This window comes from Euphorbia lathyris, chromosome 5, assembly GCF_963576675.1.
Source record: "Euphorbia lathyris chromosome 5, ddEupLath1.1, whole genome shotgun sequence".
In the NCBI taxonomy this organism is placed as follows: Eukaryota; Viridiplantae; Streptophyta; class Magnoliopsida; order Malpighiales; family Euphorbiaceae; genus Euphorbia; species Euphorbia lathyris.
The window spans coordinates 23698336-23721852 of NC_088914.1; the positions used below are offsets into that span (position 1 = coordinate 23698336).

At 31.4% G+C, this 23517-nt stretch overlaps 2 protein-coding genes and 1 long non-coding RNA gene across 7 annotated transcripts; 1 reads left to right on the forward strand and 2 right to left on the reverse strand.

Moving 5' to 3' along the window:
• Nucleotides 1-1149: 1149 nt before the first annotated feature.
• On the reverse strand, nucleotides 1150-10633 carry LOC136230630 (uncharacterized). 5 transcript variants are annotated; one of them, XR_010689484.1, is made up of 11 exons: nucleotides 10426-10631; nucleotides 10253-10326; nucleotides 9951-10031; nucleotides 9587-9679; nucleotides 9313-9432; nucleotides 8793-8864; nucleotides 7034-7111; nucleotides 6129-6556; nucleotides 5511-5568; nucleotides 5302-5420; nucleotides 1150-1575 (listed from the first exon to the last, which is right to left on the reverse strand). XR_010689484.1 is itself a non-coding variant. In XM_066019756.1 (8 exons), the coding sequence occupies exons 1-8, from the start codon at nucleotides 10526-10528 to the stop codon at nucleotides 6365-6367; spliced, it is 813 nt and encodes a 270-aa protein (XP_065875828.1). In that variant the 5' UTR covers nucleotides 10529-10631; the 3' UTR covers nucleotides 5888-6364. The 5 variants fall into 5 exon arrangements, 3 of the variants coding, with proteins under 3 accessions (XP_065875828.1, XP_065875829.1, XP_065875830.1); XR_010689485.1 differs by lacking the exon at nucleotides 1150-1575 and adding an exon at nucleotides 3433-4164; XM_066019756.1 differs by lacking the exons at nucleotides 1150-1575; nucleotides 5302-5420; nucleotides 5511-5568 and having other exon boundaries at nucleotides 5888-6556.
• Nucleotides 10634-11238: 605 nt separating this feature from the next.
• LOC136229460 (uncharacterized) lies at nucleotides 11239-12166 on the forward strand. Its single transcript, XR_010689114.1, has 3 exons — nucleotides 11239-11270; nucleotides 11630-11704; nucleotides 12003-12166. It is a non-coding gene; the product is annotated as an uncharacterized lncRNA (long non-coding RNA).
• A 3273-nt stretch (nucleotides 12167-15439) lies between these two features.
• On the reverse strand, nucleotides 15440-17818 carry LOC136230050 (H/ACA ribonucleoprotein complex subunit 3-like protein). The gene is made up of 4 exons (XM_066018986.1): nucleotides 17678-17818; nucleotides 17454-17533; nucleotides 16521-16563; nucleotides 15440-15778 (listed from the first exon to the last, which is right to left on the reverse strand). The coding sequence occupies exons 2-4, from the start codon at nucleotides 17505-17507 to the stop codon at nucleotides 15681-15683; spliced, it is 195 nt and encodes a 64-aa protein (XP_065875058.1). The 5' UTR covers nucleotides 17508-17533; nucleotides 17678-17818; the 3' UTR covers nucleotides 15440-15680.
• Between the last annotated feature and the right edge of the window lie 5699 nt (nucleotides 17819-23517).

Sequence of the window (23517 nt, forward strand, 5' to 3'; positions counted from 1 at the left end):
CAAAAGAGCTCTGATTCTAAAAGCCTCTAGTCTTACTGCATGTAATTTTATGGAAAGTCTGAGGTTGGACAATTTAGCCTGAGTAGGATTTTTTTTTGGGTAGAAAATGGAGGCTCAAGCCCAAACGAAAACAGAAAAAGGGAAAAATTAAAAAAAAAAAAAACTAATTACAATTGGACACACTGATTCTTTGTTATCTTCAGAAAGAATGATTTGGAGGCCTGCAGGAGGCACAATAAATTTATGGTGGTCCAAAAAGCAAGAACCTGCGAAGTTCGCCAACCAGTCAGCAGATCGATTCCCTTCCCGGTATGTGTGAACAAGGACGACAAGTCAATTTTTATTCTGGAGCTCCTTGCATCGAACTGGTAGCCAGGAGTAGGGGTGATGAGATTCAATCTCGCAAAATAATAACTCTAATATAACTTTTGAATCAACTTCAACCACAACCTATCTGAACTCCCTCTCTCAAGTCAAGCAGAGACCAAAATACAGACTCCAGAATTCAGCAAGTGCAGCGGTATAATAACCAATATTGACGCCAAATCCACCAAGCCAAACTCTATTCTGATTCCAAATCAACCCTCCAGCTGAGTAGGATACTTACAATATGAGTAATTTTTTTTTTTATTTTGATAATCACAGTATGCATAAATTGGTCTGTTTATATTGTGTCATTTTTTTTTTGTGTTAAATTTTATCCGTCTAAAAAGAATTTAAATCATTATTGGATCAATCCTATCCAAAATTATTTAATCAATCTCTAACCGGCTAATTTCATCTTAAATTTGCACTGTATTTACAAATAATTTTATTATTTAAATTAGAAATAAAAATTAAATCAGCAATTTAACTCTAACCCAGTGTAAAAATCTATTATATCATCAATATCATATATCAACTAATTTAACCAAAAAATATTTAATGAAATATTAATTCTCAGTGTTGATATTGGGTTGGTATGATGTTGGTGACGCCTGTAAGCACACGGATTTATGGATTTCAGGATTTGGCTCCCACAAATACAACCATCTATCATAATGATAATAATAATAATAATATAAATTGTAATACTAATATTCTTTAGTATATTATGCAAACTCTTATAAGTTTACTTTGCTGAATTTAAGAAAATTCTAATTTTACAACAAGTATTTAACAATCCTTCAGTCCTATACACTATTACACCACATGGAATATAAAACAGTCATTCGAAAAACCTTAGAAGCTTCGATTTTCCTGTAAGGAAATGTTGAAAATAAGTAGAATTCCACGTGACAAACGATTTCTCCTAGGACAAGATTTCTTTGAAAATTCTAAGCTCAAAAAGACTTCTAATTAACAAAGGATTCGGCCTAAATCCTATATATAAAGCAGGAATAGTCACAAACTACAGTAAATTAAATATTATCTCACAATTAGTTTATGCTCTTCAACCCTTCTAAATCACATGCTAACTTAGATATCGGAACGAGTTCGCCAGACTTCGGTTCCTCTCTAGTTTTGGTTCTGTTTTACGGATTAATATACAGAATTCCGTGAGCAGTTCGGACACTTGGTCAATGATCAGATACACTGTTATCAATATAGAGAATAATTAATAAATAAAATAAAATAAAAATGATGAGAATAAGTAAGGTTTTATTAAATAGCCTGACATATCCAAATGAGAGGGTCTACACTCTACAGCATCACTAAGCTCCAACTTGTGAAACGATGTCAGTCTGCTTAATTAAAATTAAATTAATGTGCACACATGTGAACTTTTGTTTTATTTAATTAATTTGCTAGTGGATAACAAACCATATTAATCTGAAATCTTTTGACATGTTAACTCCAAAAATAGAGCTTCCAAGGGAAATCACATGCCTGCTCATCATTTTTTGTTTTCTTCTAATTAAATAAATATTTTTGTAATTATGAGCTTAATTACTTGCAAATATCCATGAAAGATTATGGAAAGAGAGATGATGATACATGAAAATTCTTTTTCTACATTATATATATTATTATTTACATCCAGTAGCCAATAATATACAAAAAAACACAGTCCTTAACATACAAGAAATTAATAATATAACATACAATACAAAAACAAATACTTGTCACTACCAATACCATCCAAAAATATAAATATAATTTATTTTATATGAAATTTTTTGTTAATTAAATAAGGGGTTTTGAGGCCAACAGATAATTAACTGTTGATTGCTGCAATATGAGTTCATCTATAATTCTGATTGATTGTGATGCATTCTGAATTATTTAATAATTTTTAAATCCCTTAAGGAATCCTTAATTAGTTTAATATATTTATTTATGATGCAAAAGGGTCTTGCTTTATGAAAATGTTATATAAGGGGGGTCACAAGTCCTGTCATCCCGACTAAATGGCATATTCTCCTTGATGATATCTTCAATCTCACTTTCAGAGATTCCTCTACCCCATTTCCTCATGTATTACTTCTTCATCTAATTTTCCTTGGGATAAATTACACTTGTAGTCCTTCAGCTTAGACCATTATCACAGTTTAGCCTCTCAACTTTATTTTGTACCAAAACGATACTTAAACTTCACTAAAACGGAGTAATAATATCAGAAATTGTTAAAATAACTAACAATTTTACGATTTATGTCAATAAATAAAGTGATGTGACTTTTTTACCCCTAATATATTTCTCTTAATATAAAAGACACCTTTATATTAAGAATAAAATAATTATTTCACTTTATTTTATGCAAATGAGCAGTATATATGAGTAAAGTTGTCCATGTCATTATTTAATAGTTCTTTTAAATCAAAATTGAACTTTTCTGCTACATTTCAGAGAAGTTTAAATATCATTTTTGTTATAAAATGAAATTGAGGGGCTAAATTGTAAAAACAGATTTATGTTGGAGGACCAAAAATGTCAGTTACCTAATTTCTCTCCTTATTTCATACTTTTAGGTATTATTTTTTATTTATTTATTTTTAAAGCACTTTTTTAGGTATTATTTGTTAAAACTAATTAATTTTTTAAGGGTTAGTTGATAAAAATAAAAATTAAGGTATGAAAAAATAAGTACTGATTTTTATGTATTAAATATTACTATAAATGTTCTCTGAAAAAATATTAAACTGTTAAATAATGTAATTACTAAAAATAAAAACTAAATTTAATGACATGAACATTTCTTAATACATAAAATATCTTTTTATGTAATATCTTATGAAAAATAACAATATAAATCTATTTGAGCAATAATATTATTGGTAATACTCAACTTAACATTTTATGTTAAATAACAAACGAGTGATTTTTTTTTTTATAGTGTTTTCAAACAAGCTAAAAATAATAAACACTTCATACTTATTAATTTAAATGCTCACTGACATTATCAAACAGCTCCTTAGGCAATCCTATAAAAGAAAAAAATATTATGGGCTTGAATCACTAGATAATAATAAATTAAATTATCAGAAAACAAAGTCACCATTATTAAGGTTACTTTTTTCAACCCTACAATTCACTCATCATTGGTATAAATCAAACCCAAAATATCTTAGAAACAGCAATACCAATTAATATTTTTGTTATCAAATAGACACTACCTGGATCAGTATCAACAACAACAATAACAAACCAACAGAATTCTCTTTTTGATAATGTATCGCTTTAAGGGGGAAAAATTATATTTATATAAGATTCTACAACTCCTAAATATGGTCAAATTATGGAACTTAACCATGGGATCTATCTACCATGGACATGGTCCCAGCATGAAAAGTTGTGTATGTCTTCACATTACAAGAAAAGAATGATGACAAGTAGATAGAGTTTCAGGACGCGCTGTCCTAAAATGCACAGCAAAACAAACATACAGACTACCAACAACCAACAGCTCATTAATTTAAACACTTTTTGTTTTAATTGCTAGTAATTGAATAGATAACAGCTATATATTCAGAAAATAATAATAAAAGGTGGAGCCAAACAATCCATAATGTAATTGGTCCCAAAATAAAAGACTGGATCATATCCAGATTTAAACAGGACCACCACACCATCATCAGCATCTCTTTTATGCTGAACTTTTTTTAATTTAAAAGAAAAGAAAAGAAAAGGACTAATTGGATATAACCAATTATCTTCAAGTTGAGAGGAAGTGCCAAAACCTAACTATATCATACAAAAAAGTATAGCTCAGTTGATACACGACACTTCCGGAATCAAAAGTGGAAAATTGTCTGTTTGAACTCATCATCTTAAAAAAAAAAAAAAAACTATATCATAAAGAAAGGAAAGGGAAAGGACAACCATTGAGTAAGAATGTGAAGAAAATTATGTTAGCCCATTTATAGTTATGTGCTCCATAAATTCAATTAGTGAAAAATAAATATCTGAATAAATTAACGAATGTTTGATTAGGATTGAGAAATAAACGTTGATAGCTATTAACTACAAGTAACAGCAAAGAGTAAGCAGAAATAGTTAAACCAAGCAGGCCTTTGATCACTCTCTTGCAACCTAGATTATAAAAACCTTAATACCTCATAAGACATGTGATATTCAACTAGTGGTTTGTACCAGCAGTCCAAATCTACAGTTTAGTGCATTTTGTGGGCATGTTGTATATTAACAGAGCCCATCCAAAATAAGGGCCCTAAGAATCTCTACTTCAATTTTAGGTTAACTTGCAAAGACCTGACTTTTTTTTTTTTTCTGAGACGCATGACCTAGCTTTTTAAAATGGCTGCAAGTCAATCTCAAGGATTAGTAACCCAGATGGTGTTTGATCTTCACATTATTAACTACAACTTACATTCTAGAGCATAACAGCAAGGAAAGTAGTGTTTTCCCACCTTGAGTTTCTTGAAGAGTACGACGCAAAATGCAGTCGTCAAACTTATAAAAATGTTTTTATGGTCGCTCAGATTCATTTCGTGCCACAACTAAAAGTTCTTCTATACTGCAGTCAAATCATAAACTCCACAGTCCCAGCCCAGACAATAACAGACCACAAAGCTGGGTTCACTCGTCATCTCCTACATGTCAATAATGGTCTCTTTCTGGCCTCACTTTAATGACACCACGATTAGTAAAACATTTCATATTCCAGTGTGAAAATTGGCCTTCAATATATTAGTTGAATGCAATTCAAAAGAACTATGAACCGCACATAAGCATAAGGCAAAAGAGAATCACTGAGCATTTTATAGTGGGAAAGAGCAAATCAGCTTTGCAATTTTATGTGACAGCTATGGAGACAGTAAGATGACACCAATTAAAGGCGGTGTTACAAGTAAGGCGGCTTACCATAGGGGAAGGTGTTGGCAGATACCATTCAAGTGAAAGCGTCACCAAGGACTTGGCATGACAGGGATATGGCTGGATAGTCCAGCATTGGGGTTCATGATGGAAAGGTAGTACTAGGTCTATGGAAGAAAGAGTTTGCACTTGTGTAAGTTTAAAAAGACTGCCAAAATACTGCAGAAATCTAAGCTACAAACGTGTAACTGCAATACCTGTGGAGGCTCTTTAATATTACATGTAAGGATTGCAATCATGTGTAGTCTTCTGAAACTGAAAATCGGCATGACAAATAAGAAATGCGTAGTCATAGAGATCATCAATTAGTACATATTGTCAAAATTTTGAATATTAAATGTTTCAGGGATGTTGAGAAATTTTAATATGCACATGTTCTTCCATTTTTAAATGTGTACAAAGTCCCGACCTGCCATGCGTTAAGAGGTCAATCTTACTCGGCTTTCAATAAAGATATACAACAATAATGATGTTGAAAATGGTAATGTAGGTCAAAAATGCATAAAGGAAAATAAGAAAACTAAATTATGTAGAACTTAAAGATGAAAAGAGAAAGAGGATGTTCCAGAACCTATAATTTCAAAGAAAGTTTTATTGTTCTCTCATTTAGAGTACAAAGAAGAAAAGAAGAGCGTTCCATCTCCAAAGCTAACTACTCCATGAATAATCAAATCAGTGAATAGATAATTAATCAGACCATTTCTTAACACATGCTACTGTATGAAAGATTGATGAGATTTAATAACTTATAGAGATTCAATACTTGATAAAAGAAAATTTGATTCCATGGATAATGCATGACTGAGAATATGGACCTGTAGAAGACACGCATCATCTTGCATTCCCTCGAACCCATCCGTGTTATTGGCAATTGCCAATTACTTCCTTTGTTTTCACTGTTAACCTGTTTCAAATTCGTATTCACGTCACTAACAAATAATAACATAAAGCATAAAATCTATGGAACCTGTTGCTGATGATTGACAACCAACAAAGGAGATTGGAAGATGTTATAGGAATCCATTTGTGATTCAAAGTTGTGGTTCTAAATCTAATCCTTTGCAACCCGAACAACTACGCCAGTTGGAGTATTTGCAGTTTGGAGATGACCTGAACCAATCAAGTCACGAAGATGAAATCTAATATCAAGCAGAGATAGCCGAAGACGCTTCTTCTCTAAAGGAGCCAACATCATTTCTTTATATTTCCTGCGTTTCAAAAGAGACAAGAGCTCCTTTCTGCCCTACAAAATAGAGCTAAAAATCACTTTAGTTCTAACATGATTTAAATTTTGGATATTTTTTACAGACAATAGCATTGGAAACTTTCAACAAACAAACTTTTTGTTTTTTTTTTTAAAAAAAAAAGAATATTGTAGGATTTCAATTTCAGTTTAAGACACTTCTGTTCTGTCAAATTCACTTGATTGAATCTAAAAATATTATGTGAAAATCTTCATATATTACTTTAAGTTGCGTCAAATGATATCAGAGATAAAATTTGTCAAGTCTAAATTTGGATTACCTACTAGAAGGCATAATTCCAATTACACTCCATACATATCAACCAAGTCTTTTTTTCAAAACAAAAAAAAAATATTCTCATCATACAAAAGACCAATATTTCTTTGCATGCTAGAACTCAAAACTCAAATTAGAATGCCCCAAATATTAAATTCTTTATCAGAAAACAAACTAGAATTACTGAATCATTTCTGCACCTGAGAAAGGCCCTTAAGTACTGAACCAATATTTGGAATTGCAAACCAGTACATGTTCGGATCTATCAGTTGACGAGTCTGGAAAAGTCAGAACCCAAGTTAGAAGGGAACTGGAATAATCAGAAACTTCAACAGAGAACAATCAAATAAACACAAATACCAACTGGACTGCAAAATATAAGGAAAGAACAAGGGGAAAAGGAGAAAGAAAATAAGAAAGCAGTTTCACTCAATTCCATAGTTATTCATCAACTATACAAGTATCAAAAGCATCAAAAAAATTGTAAAGTACTCCATCTTGAGCAAATATACATGCCTACTCATAGCTCATTATCCTGTGCCCATATTAGATATGAATATTGGTGACATTCGTTGATGTATCCAGAATTTTGTTAAACATGAAAATTTGGAAAATCAAATTACTTCAACTTTATGATATTTCAAGGCAAGAAAAATATTGAGACTATCAGAAATAATATATAAAAGCTATTTTTATACTTAAACTATCAGCTTAAGCTTTTAGGGAAAGCAGTATCTTGACAAGGTATCTGTCAGCTATTAATATGAAGTGGACCTTTAACTATCAGCTTGAGCTTTTAGCTAAAACGGTTCCATGACAGTATCAAAGCCTTTTAGATCAAGTGGTCGAGGGTTCAAATCCTAGAAACTCCATTTATTAATGGAACTGCAACACATGATAGGTTGGATCTTATTGTACACATTTCAAGCCAAGGGGCCATTAGCATATGGGAGTGTCAAATAATATATAAAGTTAAAAGGTATTCTTGAATTTTACCTATCACCTTAAACTTTTAGGTTAAGCAGTTCCTTGACTGAGACCATGTTCGTCAATCTATTCGCTTTTAGACAACCCATACAAAATGGCAAAATCTTCCTTTGGGATTCCTTTATATCAATGTTTTTGTTCCATTAGCTTGTCACAGCCCCTACTTTGAAATCTACTTATGGGCCTATTTACTTAAATTGATTTCTTAGTTTTTCCCTGCGTAACCTACTGTAAGAGATTAAGCAACAGCGATCTTCCTACATAACTCGTCAAAAAGCCAGATGGAACATGGAAAACAAGCCAAAAGTTCAATCCACTCCAATCAAATCATGAACACTAGTACAGTCTCACTAATTCAAGGTGGATATGGAAGCCCTGGGAAGAAATCATCACAATTCAACACTTGAATCAGATCATGAGCACTGGTTTCTGGTGTCTGGTAGAATCTCCTCACTGATTCTAAGTGGACATGGAAGCCCGGAGAAGAAATCATCTCAACTCAATGAAAAGAAATCCTTCAAGAGAAATAAGCCATAAACTATAATTCATCACCGACATATTAATGACTCAAATACAAATGCTTGAGCCATGCTCCCAAGTATAAAACTAGAAGTTACATAATGTAAGGCAAATCAAGAACCACAAGATAAATTTCAGTTGACCTCGGAAACTAACAGTTACTAAAAGGACATTAACATGGCTCCAAATGGCATAACTTTAGGCTCATTAAAATGAAGCGCTCAGCTCCAACAAAACTGAGGTTAGCAAGTTTCATGCTTCAGCTCGTAGATTGAGGCATACAGGATTTTAATTGTTGAAGCATAATGCAGAGAGTAAATCCTGCCATACTACTGTTAAAAATACCAATATCACCATACTGCTGTCAACAATTCCAATATCCTGTATGTCCATTCACCCACTTAACAAAGTATAAGAAACAAAAAGATAAATAAACATCCAAAAATTGCTTACAAAGATACCAGCATTGATCAAAAGGGATATGTGTTCATCCTTCACCTTTCCACCCTGGGATAAGAGAAAGCACTGCAATAGAGAATAGTGAAGTTAGCTAAAAGTAAGTAAAGCATTAATGATGAGTTGTAGATCCATGCATTATCACATGAAATATGTTGATGTTTCTTTTCAAAATATATACAAAATGAGTCTGCAAGAATAGATCAAAATATAATATATGCATCGTTAAACACACAGAAACATGAGATGTGCATAATGCGAGTTAAAATTACCTAGGTCGACATTATCAGCATTTACATTGAGCACTATATTTTTCATAACACTCGAAAAGATTTTTACCTTATCCTATAGAATCACATTATAAGCATCAGCGTAGATGTTCATTTATGAACACGAGTGCATACATCTGATTATGTAATAATATTCTTAAGTCTCGACATATTGAACCTAGAACTACCAAAGGTAACAGAAAATGAATAATGATAGGTAGATAGCATTCATAAATTACAACACTTACAAGCTCTTGATGATCAATGCTAGGTTCTAGCTTCACATCAATAACATGAGTTTTAAACCAGCTGAAAACTTCAAGATCACTTTGTTTTTTTCCTTCAATTCTTTTAATAACACGATCTATCTGCAGAAACAGCATGCATGAAATAAGTTATCCCAAAAAAGATATGATTCTTAATGGAGTATGGTGAGATCATATTGATATGGAACAAATGACAGTAGCATAACGTCTATGCAAAGCATCCTACAAAATCTAGTGGACAATGAAAACAGCCAACCTGGCTTAGGTAGTCATCCAAAAACATTATTGCATGATCATCTTGTCCTGTGTTCAGTTTGAAAACACGCAATAGTTTCTCCCTCCTCAAAGACTACCAAAAAGAAGAAATCACAGGGTAAATCAATTGCTAGGATGCAAGCACCATATTTAATTGAACCAGTCAAGTAGTTACAGATCCAATATAGAGCTCAAAATCAAACACATTGCAAAATGAAAAACTTGCACTAAAGCACCACAAGGCATGTTGAATTTAAATAGAAATAAACCAGAGGTATCAGCCATATGAACTAGCTTCCTTTTGCATCATTCTGTTTCCCATAAACTATGAAACACTGACATATCATGGACATGGGAAATATTACCTCCAACTCTCTATCTACCTGTGTTCTGTCCTTCACACTGCTATATAATTGTGAACGTAAAACGAAGGGCTTAATTGAGACCTGAAATTACGAAAACGAACAAAACGAAGATTATGAAGAACACGAATTAGAAATGGATTCACGCAGAAGCATTGTTGTATTCCTATCAATATGCAACTCAATGAGCTAATTAGCGAAGCCGAATCCGAGTATAGTCACAAAATGAGTAGCTCTGAACTCGGAAGTAATAAGCAAATGATAATGACAATAATAAGCAAATAACAGAATTGAGAGAAATAAACCTTATCAATGTGGGGAAACTGAGCTCGCATAATCCGTAAAGCCACCAATGTATCACTGAATGTCAGACTATCCTCTTCGTTGGTGGAAATTAATCCATAAAACAACAACTAAATTAGTGGAAACGCAATGGACAGAATTTTTAGATAAAGAAATGGAGAAAAAGTGAATTTACCAAGTGATGGAGTTTGATCAGAGTCCTTAGCTTCAGCAACAATCTCTTCTTCTTCTTCGCGAACGCGCTTTTTGCCTCTGGATGATTCTGAAATCTGATGCATGTTTTTTAGTTGAAGATTTTGAAACAACTGGAATCCCTAATTCTAATAAAAAAACAGATTCTGGTTGGCGCTCCTTTTCTAAGCTGGACACAGCTGCTGTTGCAACCTAAAACGACCCGTCGTGGCAACATTTGGTGACATATAGGCAGGGTGACGCTGGTTGTTAAGCATATTGTCAACTATTCTAATATGTTTATTTATTTAATTTATTTTTCTGACTTGGCTAAGTTTCAAACACGAAAGTTTTTATCCTCTATATTATATTAATATTAAAATTCCAAAACTACAAAGGAGAAGATATCTATTATATATATAAAGTGTGGAACAAAAGTAACACTTGACGCAATGATAGAACTTAAGTTGATTGATGTGGCAAAATGTGGAGAGTTTTGCTGATGTGTCAATTTTTAAGCTTTCTGAAATTTTAAAATTGTGTTTATCAATGCTAAATCGTAGAAAAAAGAACTGTTTGACATAAACTTAAACACTTTAGTCCTAGCTAAACCCAACTTATAAGCTTTCTGAAATTTTAAAATTGTGTTTATCAATGCTAAATCGTAGAAAAGAAAACTGTTTGACATAAACTTAAATACTTTAGTCCTAGCTAAACCCAACTTATACCGAAAAAATTGGCAAAATTAATTTGAAATTTAAAATCCAACTATCTCTGACCGGGATTGGTTACAAAGACAACTTCTTAAACACAGTGGGATCAGAGCTCTCAATCTACAGTTTCTTAAAGGTATTGTTTGTTTGTTTTTTAAAGGTTAAACTTGGGTAATGAATTCTCACTCAGTTGCAGTGATCAGTTTATCACTTTTTTATATCTCCCTAAACTGCTTTCATGAAACTTTTTCACTTTCCTCTTGCATTATGATCGATAATTTCATTAAATATTTTCGAATGAGCAAAGTTCAAGTATTGATGAACCATAATTTTCTGAGTTAGACTTGAGTTGCTCAACATGGTCTATGAGTTCTGTAATTCTATTTATTCATTTCTATTCTATTTTTGTTGATTCTTTGTTGAATCTCAGTAAGTGCTTGGAATTTTTGAGTGGTTTGGAAATAATCCCCCTCTTGAGTTTTGGCTATTTTCCAGAGTGTCTATGAGAAGCGGCTATTTGGCGGCAGATTTCAGGTGAACAGAGGAATATGTGTTGGCATCATGATGCAGGTTAGTATTGAAGATTTTGCCAACCGTTGTTCTCAATTTCAGATTTCCTTCATAAAATCCAACTGCACACGTGATTAACAGAGTAGCTGTAAATTGATAAGTATCTCTAATTGCTTATTTACGATTTTCTTTTATCGTATGGAAGAGAACCCAAACAGGTCAGGAAGTTAAATGATCTCACAAAATAAGTGTTTTTATATGATCTCAAAAAATTCCATATAACTCTGAATGGTAAATTGAAACTCACTCTATTATATGACTTACCTCTATACTAATGCTTTTCTTTCTGGTGGTGCAGATAACTTAAGTGGAAGTGTCAACCTGTTAAGGTAATGGGACAAGTATGGAAATACCCTCGGGATACCCGTTATCTGTCATAACTTTTTATATATTAAAAAATTTAGAGCTAAGATGTGAGATTTGGAACCCGATATTTTGTTCTTCAACCATTGAGTGATACAACTAAGCTACTTTTTTCAATTTGTCCAATTTTTACATGAATAATTTATTAATTTATACTTTGTTAATTTTGTTAAATTTGTAATCTTTTTTATTTTATTTATTGATTTTTAATGAGTAAGGGTATCCGCGGGTACCCTCTAATTAAATAAAATGGGTATGAGATGTAAAAATATATGGATACGTGTAATTAAAAAATAAAAGGATAAAGATTTGAGATTGACATTATCTATCGGTACTCTACCCGTTGCAATCCCTAGAAAGGAGTGGATGATATAGAGAAGCTGCTATGATAAATACAGTCTGATAATCATTTACTATTTAAAATTCTTAATCATTTACTATTTAAATTTGAAATACATATTATTTTTAGATTAATTGCAAAATTTTATTGTTTATCCTAAATTTTCAAATTTGAATAACCAAACAGAATTAAATATATTTGAATCTTAAAAAAAAAAGTCTTCCAACCTCAATTGGATTTTATATCATTTTAATTTAAAATGATAAATATTTTTAATTGAAATATCAAATAATTGAGAATTCCATATGTAATTGAATTCTTTATCCTTTGCACGTTATTGAATATTGTAATTCGAAAATTAAAGATAATATATTAATTGACCAATTAACCTTAAAATAATATATGTATTTTATCAATTAGTTTAGAATTTGAATTCCAATAGATTTTGTATCATTCTATTCTATGTACTTTAAATTTAAATAGGATTAATTTAAAATAAATATCTTGTGGTTTAACGTTTTTACAGATCATACTTGTGGTTTGTTTTGTTATAAACCGAATCTTTTTGCAAAATTTTCATATTTTATTGACTTTGCTAAATTTGGTCCATGATGACCTCAAATAAAAAATTAGTATTGTATTACTATGGAACCATTATTTTTTGAGTTTTCTTTTTTTAAACATGAATTTTCTCAGTCAAAAAAAACAACACCTAAATTGAAGAATTAAAGTTTCTTAAACTATCATTTAATTCTTGATTTTCATTTTGAGTGTTATTATCTGTCAAATTTGGCAAAGTTAATAAAAAATGAAAATTTTGCAAACCACGTGGTTCTGTTTGTAACAAAACATATCATAAGTACTGATCTGTAAATTTATAAAACCACACAACATTTATTTGAAATTGATAGATTCAAATATCAAATAATTCAGCATTTAATATCTAAGGCTCTGTTCTTTATCGCTGAAAAAAACTGAACTAAACTGAATGCTACTGAACTTAACTGAATGCTACCGAACTTAATAATAATGATGAAATTAGACTTTAAAATAATTTTAATGATAATATTGCACATTAATAAGCTTATAATAATAAGAATAATGGTTCTAATAATAATAATAATCTCAATAATAAATAAATATAATATTAAAGATAAAACTAAATTGAATATCAAATAAAAGCTCAGCTTGATAAAATCTTGGCTCGATAAAAGCGTATGAAATTAAATAAAAATGAGTCTAATTTAAATAAAAAATACAAATTACATACAAACACAAATTTACATATAATTTAAAGCCTATGAAATTAAATACAAATTTTCATTTGAATACAAACTCTTAACTTTTTGTTACAATTAAGGATTAATGTACAAAAATACCCCTAACGTTTTGGGTCAGAAATAATTTTACCACTAACATCTAAAATGTTGCAATTTTATCCTTAACATTGATAAATTGGGTAAGCTTGAGAAATAATTCTTAATTTTTAAATATTGATGCATACTTTAATTTTTTTTTATTAAACGATATATACTGTAATAAACTATCATTTCTTGACTTTTATCTAATTTATATATAATGATAAACTATAAAAAAAAAATAAATAATGATAAATTATAAATAATAATAATAATAAATTATATATAAATAATTATAATAAATAATGATAAATTACTAAATACTGAAACTGGATGCTGAAACTGAATGCTGAACTGAATTGAAGTGAACAGAACTGAACCGATTGCTACTGAACTGAACTGATTATTACTGAAATTAAATAATAAAGAACAGGACCTAACTGAATTTTGTAGCATTTGACTATAAAATTTGACGTCACACTTTTATTAGATTTTGTAAGTTTATTTTGATCAATTATGTATCTTCAATAGTAAAGTATTTCTTTTTCATATGAGTATATTAAATATTTTGATACCTCATTTCTTTTAATAATATTGTGCAATTATTTTATTAATTCAGTTATCTTATTTAATTTAAAAATAGTATATTGATATATATTTTAACTTATTTATCTAATCTTATTTAAATATTGATAAGTTTTTTTAAAAAAATTATATATCCTGTGCATAGCACGGGTACAAAGCTAGTTAAATTCCAAATCAACACAAATTCATTTTATAAATTAATGAAGGATGATCCGGATAAATTTAAGTACATTATTAATTTTATATCACCATAAATATGATAGCATATTTTATTTTTATTTTTTTTGAAGGGCATATTTTTATTTTTTAAGAACATTAATATGAAAAAATATATATTTTTCTAGCTTAAATATTTTATATTATGAAATATTATTATTTTTACATAATATAATAAATATTTTAATTGTATTTATATAATAATTTATTTATTAAAAAAATAAAAAATATACGGAAAAAAAAAAAGCAAATCCGATTAATCCCAAAAAATCTTACCCGTTTGATTAACGCTTAACGTTTTTTACAACCTTGCTTGTTTATGAGCAATTTGAAAGCATGAGAGTAAATTGAAAAGGTTTAATTTGAGAGAGTTGTTCTCAATATGGTTATTGTAGATACAGATAATAAAAAAAAAAAAAATTTGTTGTGGTTTAGACTTAATAAAAAGGTTAATTTAAATGATATTATTTCAGACATAATAACTTTTATCAATCTTTTATTTTTCACTTCAATTTTTTAATTATTGGACATACAAGTAGTAAAAATTAAAAAATATATATTTTTTTTAAATAATAAGATAATTAATTAAATAAATGTCAAAAGACATTATTAAACCCTTTGAACTTTAATGTTTTTAAGGACTATGAAAATTAAAGTTCAAGAGAAAAAAAAAAATAACTCATCCTTAAAACTTCAAAAGTTCTGAGATTTAATTATGATTTTAGCCTAAAATATATTTTAAAAATATATCAAATAAAATTAAACAATTACTTTACTTTGCACTTGCATTAGCAAGGAGATGAAAACAGTTGTGAATGTGAAGGATAAGGGTATTTATCCGCCCAGTGACTGATAATTGTACACAAGATCGAGTGAACAAGTCTAATGCATTTCAGCACAATGGTTACAACTCATTTCATATAAAGATGGCAATTATGTGGACGCATCCGATAACACGATACAAAATTGATACAAATTTAGCGTAACAGGTCGTATAAACCCAATAGTTAACACGACAGTAACTCGATAATAGTCACCCTAATTTCATACTAACTAGAGAAAAACAAGCCATTATAAGACATTGGTTCCATTGAATACACATCATGAAAGGTTATTAGTACTTGAGAGGTGACTGCTGTGTAGGCAGCAACCCAAACCGCCTCTTCAGCAGAACTCTTTCCTTTGAGAATTTGTCATCTGGAGAGAAGCGAGCTGCAAATACCCACAAATTATTTCATAAATTTCATTGTCTCCTCCTAAACTAAAGCTTCCAAAGCATTGATTTCAATATAATTAAACAAATAAATGCAATCAGATAATCTGATTTTGAGACAAATATCGGTAGCAGGATTGATTAATTGAGATTAGTTATAGCAAGAAAGGATATAAATAGCTAAATTCATCAAATAACATGCTTAACCATTTACTAAATTAGTCCAATGCACGCAATAGGACGAAACAACGCAGATTCTTGCAAAAGAAATGGTATTGACATGCAAATTCATGTTCCAAAAATAATAGTTGCACTCAATTTTATTCTTATTCTCAATAAATTTCCTGAAACAAATAACTAACAGAACAGTTCATTCTTCAACTAAAGAATGCAAATTTAGATGGATTTAAAAAACCACATTTTCCATGGAACAAGTGTTTTAGATTTTCCAAATGACCATTTTCAGACATTTATCTCTCTAAACAACTACTTTCTCTTTCCTAACCAAACAACAACTAATGATTTCAAAACCAAAAAGTTTAACAATTAAAGTTGCTTAGAATTTCATCACCTCTATAATGGAGGGTTATATGCTATTGGAACGGTTAAAGGTTAAGGGACTTTTATGTTAACAAAGAGCAACGTTCAAGGACTTTTATGTCCCTTTTCAAAGGTCAGGGGCTATAAAGAAAGTAGAACAAAGTTGTTTTAAGACAAAAAAAATCAAACTAAGATATATACCTGGATGAGCAGATTGGGTAGCCAGTCCAAGTGGCGATTCCTTCTGCAAAATTGAAAAACAAAAACAAAAAATCAGATCAATACAAATATTTGGTGTTTAAAATCTCAAGCAAACCACAATCATCCATCTTAAAAATAGGGAAAAGACTCCATTATCATACCCATATTTTTTTAAGGCTTAAAGTATTATTTGGCCCTAAACTATAAAAAATGAAATATTTGAGTATGCCTTCTCACCTATTACTTTTTGACATGACCCGCTGATGTATAGTAATTAATCACATTTTGTTGTTGAAGTACAATAATAAATCACATTTAGTCCTTAACATATAATAACAAATCACATTCGGTCCCTGGCATATAGTAATCACTCACATTTAGTCCAATTTAGAAGGAAATTAGTGTGTATGTAAGGACAGAAGATAAATCGAGCGTGAGATGATTGCTAATAAGTTGAAGAAGGAATGATGTTCTCCAAAGTAGAAACAGAGAAATAAATGCTTTTCGGGGGTGAAGTATTATATAAAAATTGAGTCAACAAAGCAGATTGACGAAATATTATAACAATTGTGTTGCTATTAGCGATCATCAAACAAATATAGACATTCAAACGGGGTCTGCTTATACACGCTAATTTCCTATATGAATTGGACCAAATGTGATTGATTGCTAATGTCAGGGTCAACTTTCCAACATTATAAGGACGAAATAGTGCTTTAAGCTTTTATTTATTTATTATATGCACACCGATTAATAAGCAGTCTAGATATAATCCCTCATTGATCATTGTACCGTCTTCAACAGCAAAAGAAAACAAAATTCCAAGGGCCAAAAAAGCAAGCAGATTAACAAGATTTCTACAGCTTTCTGACTTACTTCAAATTACCAAACAACAGCAAACAAAATGATTAAACACAGAATCAAAAAATATACCTTGGTGGTATAGACCTTGTCACCGTTCTCATTTATGTAACACTGAAGATACATTCTCACTCTTCTTCTTCTTCTTCTTCCTGTATCAACAACAAAAATTTCAAAAACAACTCAGAATCCATAAAAAAAAAAATAATTAAACTTAATACGTTCCATATCTGTGCAAAAAATAGATACAAGAAGAATAAAGAACAGAAAATGGCAAGAAATATCTCATGGCTCACCGTCTAGCTAAAAACAGAAGGATTTACGCAAAGGCAAAAGTATCAGTAAGACGATGAAGCTCGAAGCAGAGGAGTTATAGAGAGGGAAAATTAGGGTTTATGGCTTTTCGTTCATTTTATAGAATAGTCAATGCAAGTGTATTAGCCCAGCCCAAATGTTCAATGGGCTAATAGACTTCGAGGACAAATCAATAGGAAAATTTCACATAAATTCATCTTTTAAAAACTATTTATAACTATATCAAGTCATAATTTTAAATTATATTAAATTAGTAAAATCAGTACTTTTAATATATTTTAAAAATCAGAATTTATAAATTAGAAATCTATGATATATTTTCTAAGGTTTATGATATATGAATTGGAGTCTATAAATTTTAAATTATAAGTAAAATCATAATATATATAGAGAATAATGACATATTAAAAATTAAATTTGTTAATATAATTTTGTTATAATTTTGTACTTAATTATAATATTCATATAATTGACCCTCATGAAATTACTATGCCACACCCAAATTTACCCCTTTTTTTTCTTTTTTTAATGATAAATTTGTCTTTATCAGTTCCTCAAGAAATGCTAAAATTTTACTCATTGATGTTCATATTGATCCTAATGACCAAATCAAATTTGATCCGTTAGATTTAATTTGATTTTTATTTAATTATCACGTTCAACTTTTTAAATAAGTTTATTTATAAATTAAAATTATAAAAAACAGATTTTTTTTTAAAGAAAAGCAAATTGTTTTTACTATGTTAATAACATAATAAATATTTACGCTTATTGGTATTTTAAATATAATTGATATTTGGAAAATCTGATATAATACTTAAATAACAGATCAAATTACAGTAAGTCAGTCTGTATTTTTTTATTAGGTATAAATAAATCGATATTTTTTGGAAACGTTAAGGATAACTTTTAAATTTTATCATTTCATAATAAATCTGTACTTTTAAAAAATGATAGTGTAAGAGTTACAATATCGTAATTGAAGGGAGCAAAAAATGATAAAAATTAAAAACTTAACATCATTTAGGAGTTTTTAAAATGTAAATGAGAACTAAAATGTTAGCTCTTATTAAAAAGTTTTTATTACTTTCATTAACTCATAATTTGAAGGTTAAAGTTTAGAGGGTGATATCATGCGAATATAAACTCACCCTGTTGCATTTAAGAAACCTGAACCAAAACCCTAGAAAAAAGAACATGTGATGTCACCATAGCAAAGATGGTCAAGATGACTCTATATTGAAGGTCTTGGATCAAGAAGTCGCAAAAGACCTCGTCAAGGATCCACCTATTATAAAAATCACGCTTGACCCTGTGAATCACAAACCTAGTTCCCTTAAGAAATATCAGACCCCAATATTCGAGTGCACATTCACTTATCATATGGTGACATATAGCACATCATGTTCTTAAACTTATAATCATTTTCTACTACTTGATTACAGTATAAATAGAGTAAGCACAACTAAGGTACACTACTCCATTCGGTCATTAAAGCTTACATTTTATCTTTGATTTACTGTTGTGTTTATCCCCAAGTCTTACCTCAAACTCACATAGGCATCAGAGTGGGTTAACCGAACAACGACCACCCTTTGACCTTATTTTTGTCAAATTGCAGGTTTATAAGTGGACTTACATGATTCAACCACATCAAATTAGTGTGGTGAGCATGAAACAAACATAGCAATGACTCGCTTAAGCAATTTCATTCACCTCCCATCCTCCAGTGCACTCCTCGTGTCAGGAGTCCAAAAAGCGGTGTAAGAAGAAGCGTGTCATCAATTCTAGGCCGACCAACCCTCAATCGTCACATGCAAAAGAGCAATTAGCAAAAATGTGCCAACAATCTTCTTCAGTCGTTTCACACAATACGTAAGTCAATGGCACTGAAATGTGCCTAGCCACCAATCGATACAGAGTAGGCAGACAACCCGCACATAGTTTCCATACAAAGCTTTTCCACTTTGGCAGAATATTAAATTTCAATAACACCGACCAACCCTCAGTCAGATCCTTATTATGTAGGGCCCTATCAATTGCATGATACCCCAACTTCGATGAATACGTTCCATTTTTTGTGTAATTCTAGATTAGGACATCGAGAGTATTTCGATGTGGCAGGATAATTGCACAAATTTTCTCCGCTTCCTCTTCAAAAACACAGCTAAACACTTCACATTTATCCCAAATGCTGGACCCTACTTGAAACAGATCCGAAACTGCAATATTCTCCAACCATTCAATATAATAAAATTTGATTGTAAACTCATCCAACGATTTTATCCATAGATCGTTCCTTACTTGTATTGTTTTTCCATCATCCACCCTCCAACATATTCCAAGACGAAGAAGTTCAATCAATCCCCAAACACTCATCCAAACATAACTAGGGTTATTGCCTAATTTAGAAGATAGAAAAGAGTCAGTAGCAAAATATTTGGCTTTGAACAATCTACCAACCAATGTGAGAGGGGGAATTAATTAACTTTCATCCTTGTTTGCCTAATAACGATAAGTTAAACAAGTGTAAATATCAAAAACCTAAACCACCTTGATCCTTCTTCGGCATAGGGATGACCACTCAAACCAATGCATATCCCGCCTGCCACCATCCTTCGAGCCTCGCCAAAACGAATTCATCATCCTTTGCAACTCATCACAAATCAACCTAGTGAGCAAAAACATACTCATATATAATGTTGGTAATGCCTGGGCCATTAACTTCAGCATGACTTCTTTCTCAGCTTTCAAAAGAAACCGAAACCCCCAACTCCCAAACCGTTTACAAAAGCCTATCAATTAAGGAAAGAAATATACTTCATTTTTTATCTACTAGCCAATGAGGGGAGGCCTAAGTACCAGGGGAGAAGAAACTTTTAGAATAGAGTTAATTGTCTCCCTCATATCGTCTTTCACGTTCTTATTGAAGAAAATCCCTAGTTTATTCAAGTTTATTGCTTGACCTGATGCATCTCATATTTTGGTAGAATATCCACTATACCATTTGCTGCATCAATACTAGCTCCAAAAAAACAGGAAACTATCATCTGCAAAGAATAAATGAGATTACCAGAAGCTATCATCTATAAAGAAACTATTCATATTCATAATCACATTCTAAAACATATTATATATACATGTTATAACTTAGATCTTTATAACATATAAAAGTGCATTTAAACAATGAATATATTTTCAGGGTTTTACTAATAAAAGTGAGAATTTCATTTATGATCCTAAATATTGGATCAATAACTTTAGACTTGAATTGCTAATACTATCTTTGATATTGTATAATATATATAATATATTTTCTACTACCAATTAATTTATAATTTAACATTTTACTAAAATAAAAACCTAATATTTTTATATTCTTCTCAAAGTTTCTAATAATATTCATTAGTTTAATGGTTAATTATAATCCATATAATTTTGAATAGAAATATAATTTTAAAATATATAATAGTAAATTCAAATTTATTAGTTGATATTTATCACTAAAATGTAGCTAGATTAATATAGGGTATTGCTATATACCGCAACTTTTTTTTCACCCACCGCACCCTTTTGACATTTATGCCCTTCTCATAATTTTTTTTCCAAAAACCAAATTTTTTTTTCCTCTCTTTCTCTCCCAAGCCTAAAAACCCGAATTGGACGAAAATGGACCTGAGCATTCCCGAAGACCATGATTTCGAACACGAGGTAATCCTACGATATAAATTAAAATTAAAATTTCGTTTATTAAATTTTAATTTTTTTTAAATGGATTTGGCTTAAACGGGCGACGAATGTCGCTCGTCCGCACGGCCGAACGGACGAACTGCCCGTTCGGCCTGCGAAACGGGCGTCACGCAGCGCTCGTTCCGCCGTCGGACGAGCAGCGTGACCTGTCCGTTCCCACCTACGGTGAAACGGACAGGCTGCCCCTTTAGGCATAATTTGCCCCATTTTTTGCATTTTAACGGGACAGCCTGTCCGTTCAGCCTATACGAGACCCGAACAAGCTCGGAATTATAATTTTTAACGTGCAAGCTGCCCGACAAAGCCCTAAATTTATATTTTTTAATTTTTACACGTTTTGTTACTACCTATTATGCACCAGAATGCCATTTTTTTAACATTTTTCCGCGTATTGTTAATACATATTATGCATTTTTTATATATTCAGGAACCGTTAGAAGATTGGCAACCCGACGGTATTGATTACAGTTCTCGTTTTATAACGGACACCGTTTTCCCTTCGTGTGAAGATGCTGTTACTTGGGCAAAACAGGTAGCTATTCGAATTGGGTTTGAGATTATAATATGTTCGCATAAACATGGTGGAAAGCAAAAGCAATTGAGATGTTCATGGGGTGAACGCTACAGAGGGAAAACAGATGACGCATGGTTAATATGAAAAATTAAAACTAAAGCGTGCAGGTGTAGCTTTGATATTAAAGCCTATCAACGGTCAGACCTTACTGGTTGGGGGATAAAGGCTAAGGTTGCATTAACTGGTCAGCACAATCATTCGTTACGTGTGTATCCAGAGGGAAGTCGACAGATGAGCGGACTCAGTACCGCATCTAAATTAATCGTTCGTGATATGAGTTTGGCTCAAGCAAAGCCTTGTGCTATTTTAGCAGCCGTTAAAGAAAAGCATCCGGAAGACAACCCAACAATTAAACACATCTACAACTATAGAGATAAGATGAGGAAGGATGGGTTCGAAGGTAGAGACTTGGCTAGTCAGTTCTATCATATTACTCTCGAGAACAAGTATGCTCATTATACGCAAACTGAGGGTGATTCTAGCATGATTACACATGTGCTTATGGCAAATCCAGAATCAGTAGATTTATTCAGGACTTATCACTGGTACATCGGTATTGATTCAACGTACAAAACCAACAAGTACAAAATGCCATTTGTTGAAATTGTTGGGATGACGCCTTGCAATAACAATTTCAAGGTCGCATATGCCATCATTAAAGATGAGACAGAAGGAAGCTACCGTTGGGTCCTGCAACAGCTGAGGGTTTTAATTGGGTTTGATCTCAACCTGACTGTTATCGTCAGTGATAGGGAGTTGGGGTTATTGAAACCGATTCTGGAGGTTTTCCCACATATAGCACACTTGCTATGCACCTGGCATATAAACAATGATGTAGAAGATCGGGCATACAGAATTATGGGCGACAAATCAATTGCCGGTAAATTCAAGAATGGAAAATGGAGAACATTAATTGAATCTTTATCTATTGCGGAGTACAAGGAAAATCTGGGCAAGATGAAGGATTCGATGAGAATGTACCAAACTCTTATCTCGTACGTTGCGGAGACGTGGTTGGTGCATAAGGAGAAGTTTGTTGTTGCTTGGACGAAAAATTTCTTACATTTTGGCAACACAACCACTTGTCGTGTGGAGAGCGAACATGCGAGTCTAAAGCAATGGCTCAATATAGCCACAGGATCGCTGGATACGGTATGGCAGAAGGTTCACAAGCAGATAGAAGCCCAGGCAACTAATATCATGTATTTTCAATACGTTCTATTGGAAGATGTTTGTATTCTTATCATGTATTTGTAATCTTAGTCAACTGATAGTATGTTTGTCTTCTTATTAGGTACATGCTTGAGCAGTCTAGGCTTCGTAAAGGAGTCTTTTACTCCGGATTCCCCTTTAACTACCTGGTATGCAAAGTCTCTCACTACTGCATGCAACTGATCAATGTTAAGTTAGATCGCATGAGAAGTTTGAGCCATGAAGTGAATGCGCTTTGTGGTTGTGTATTGAGAACATCTCATCAGATACCATGTGCATGCGAGA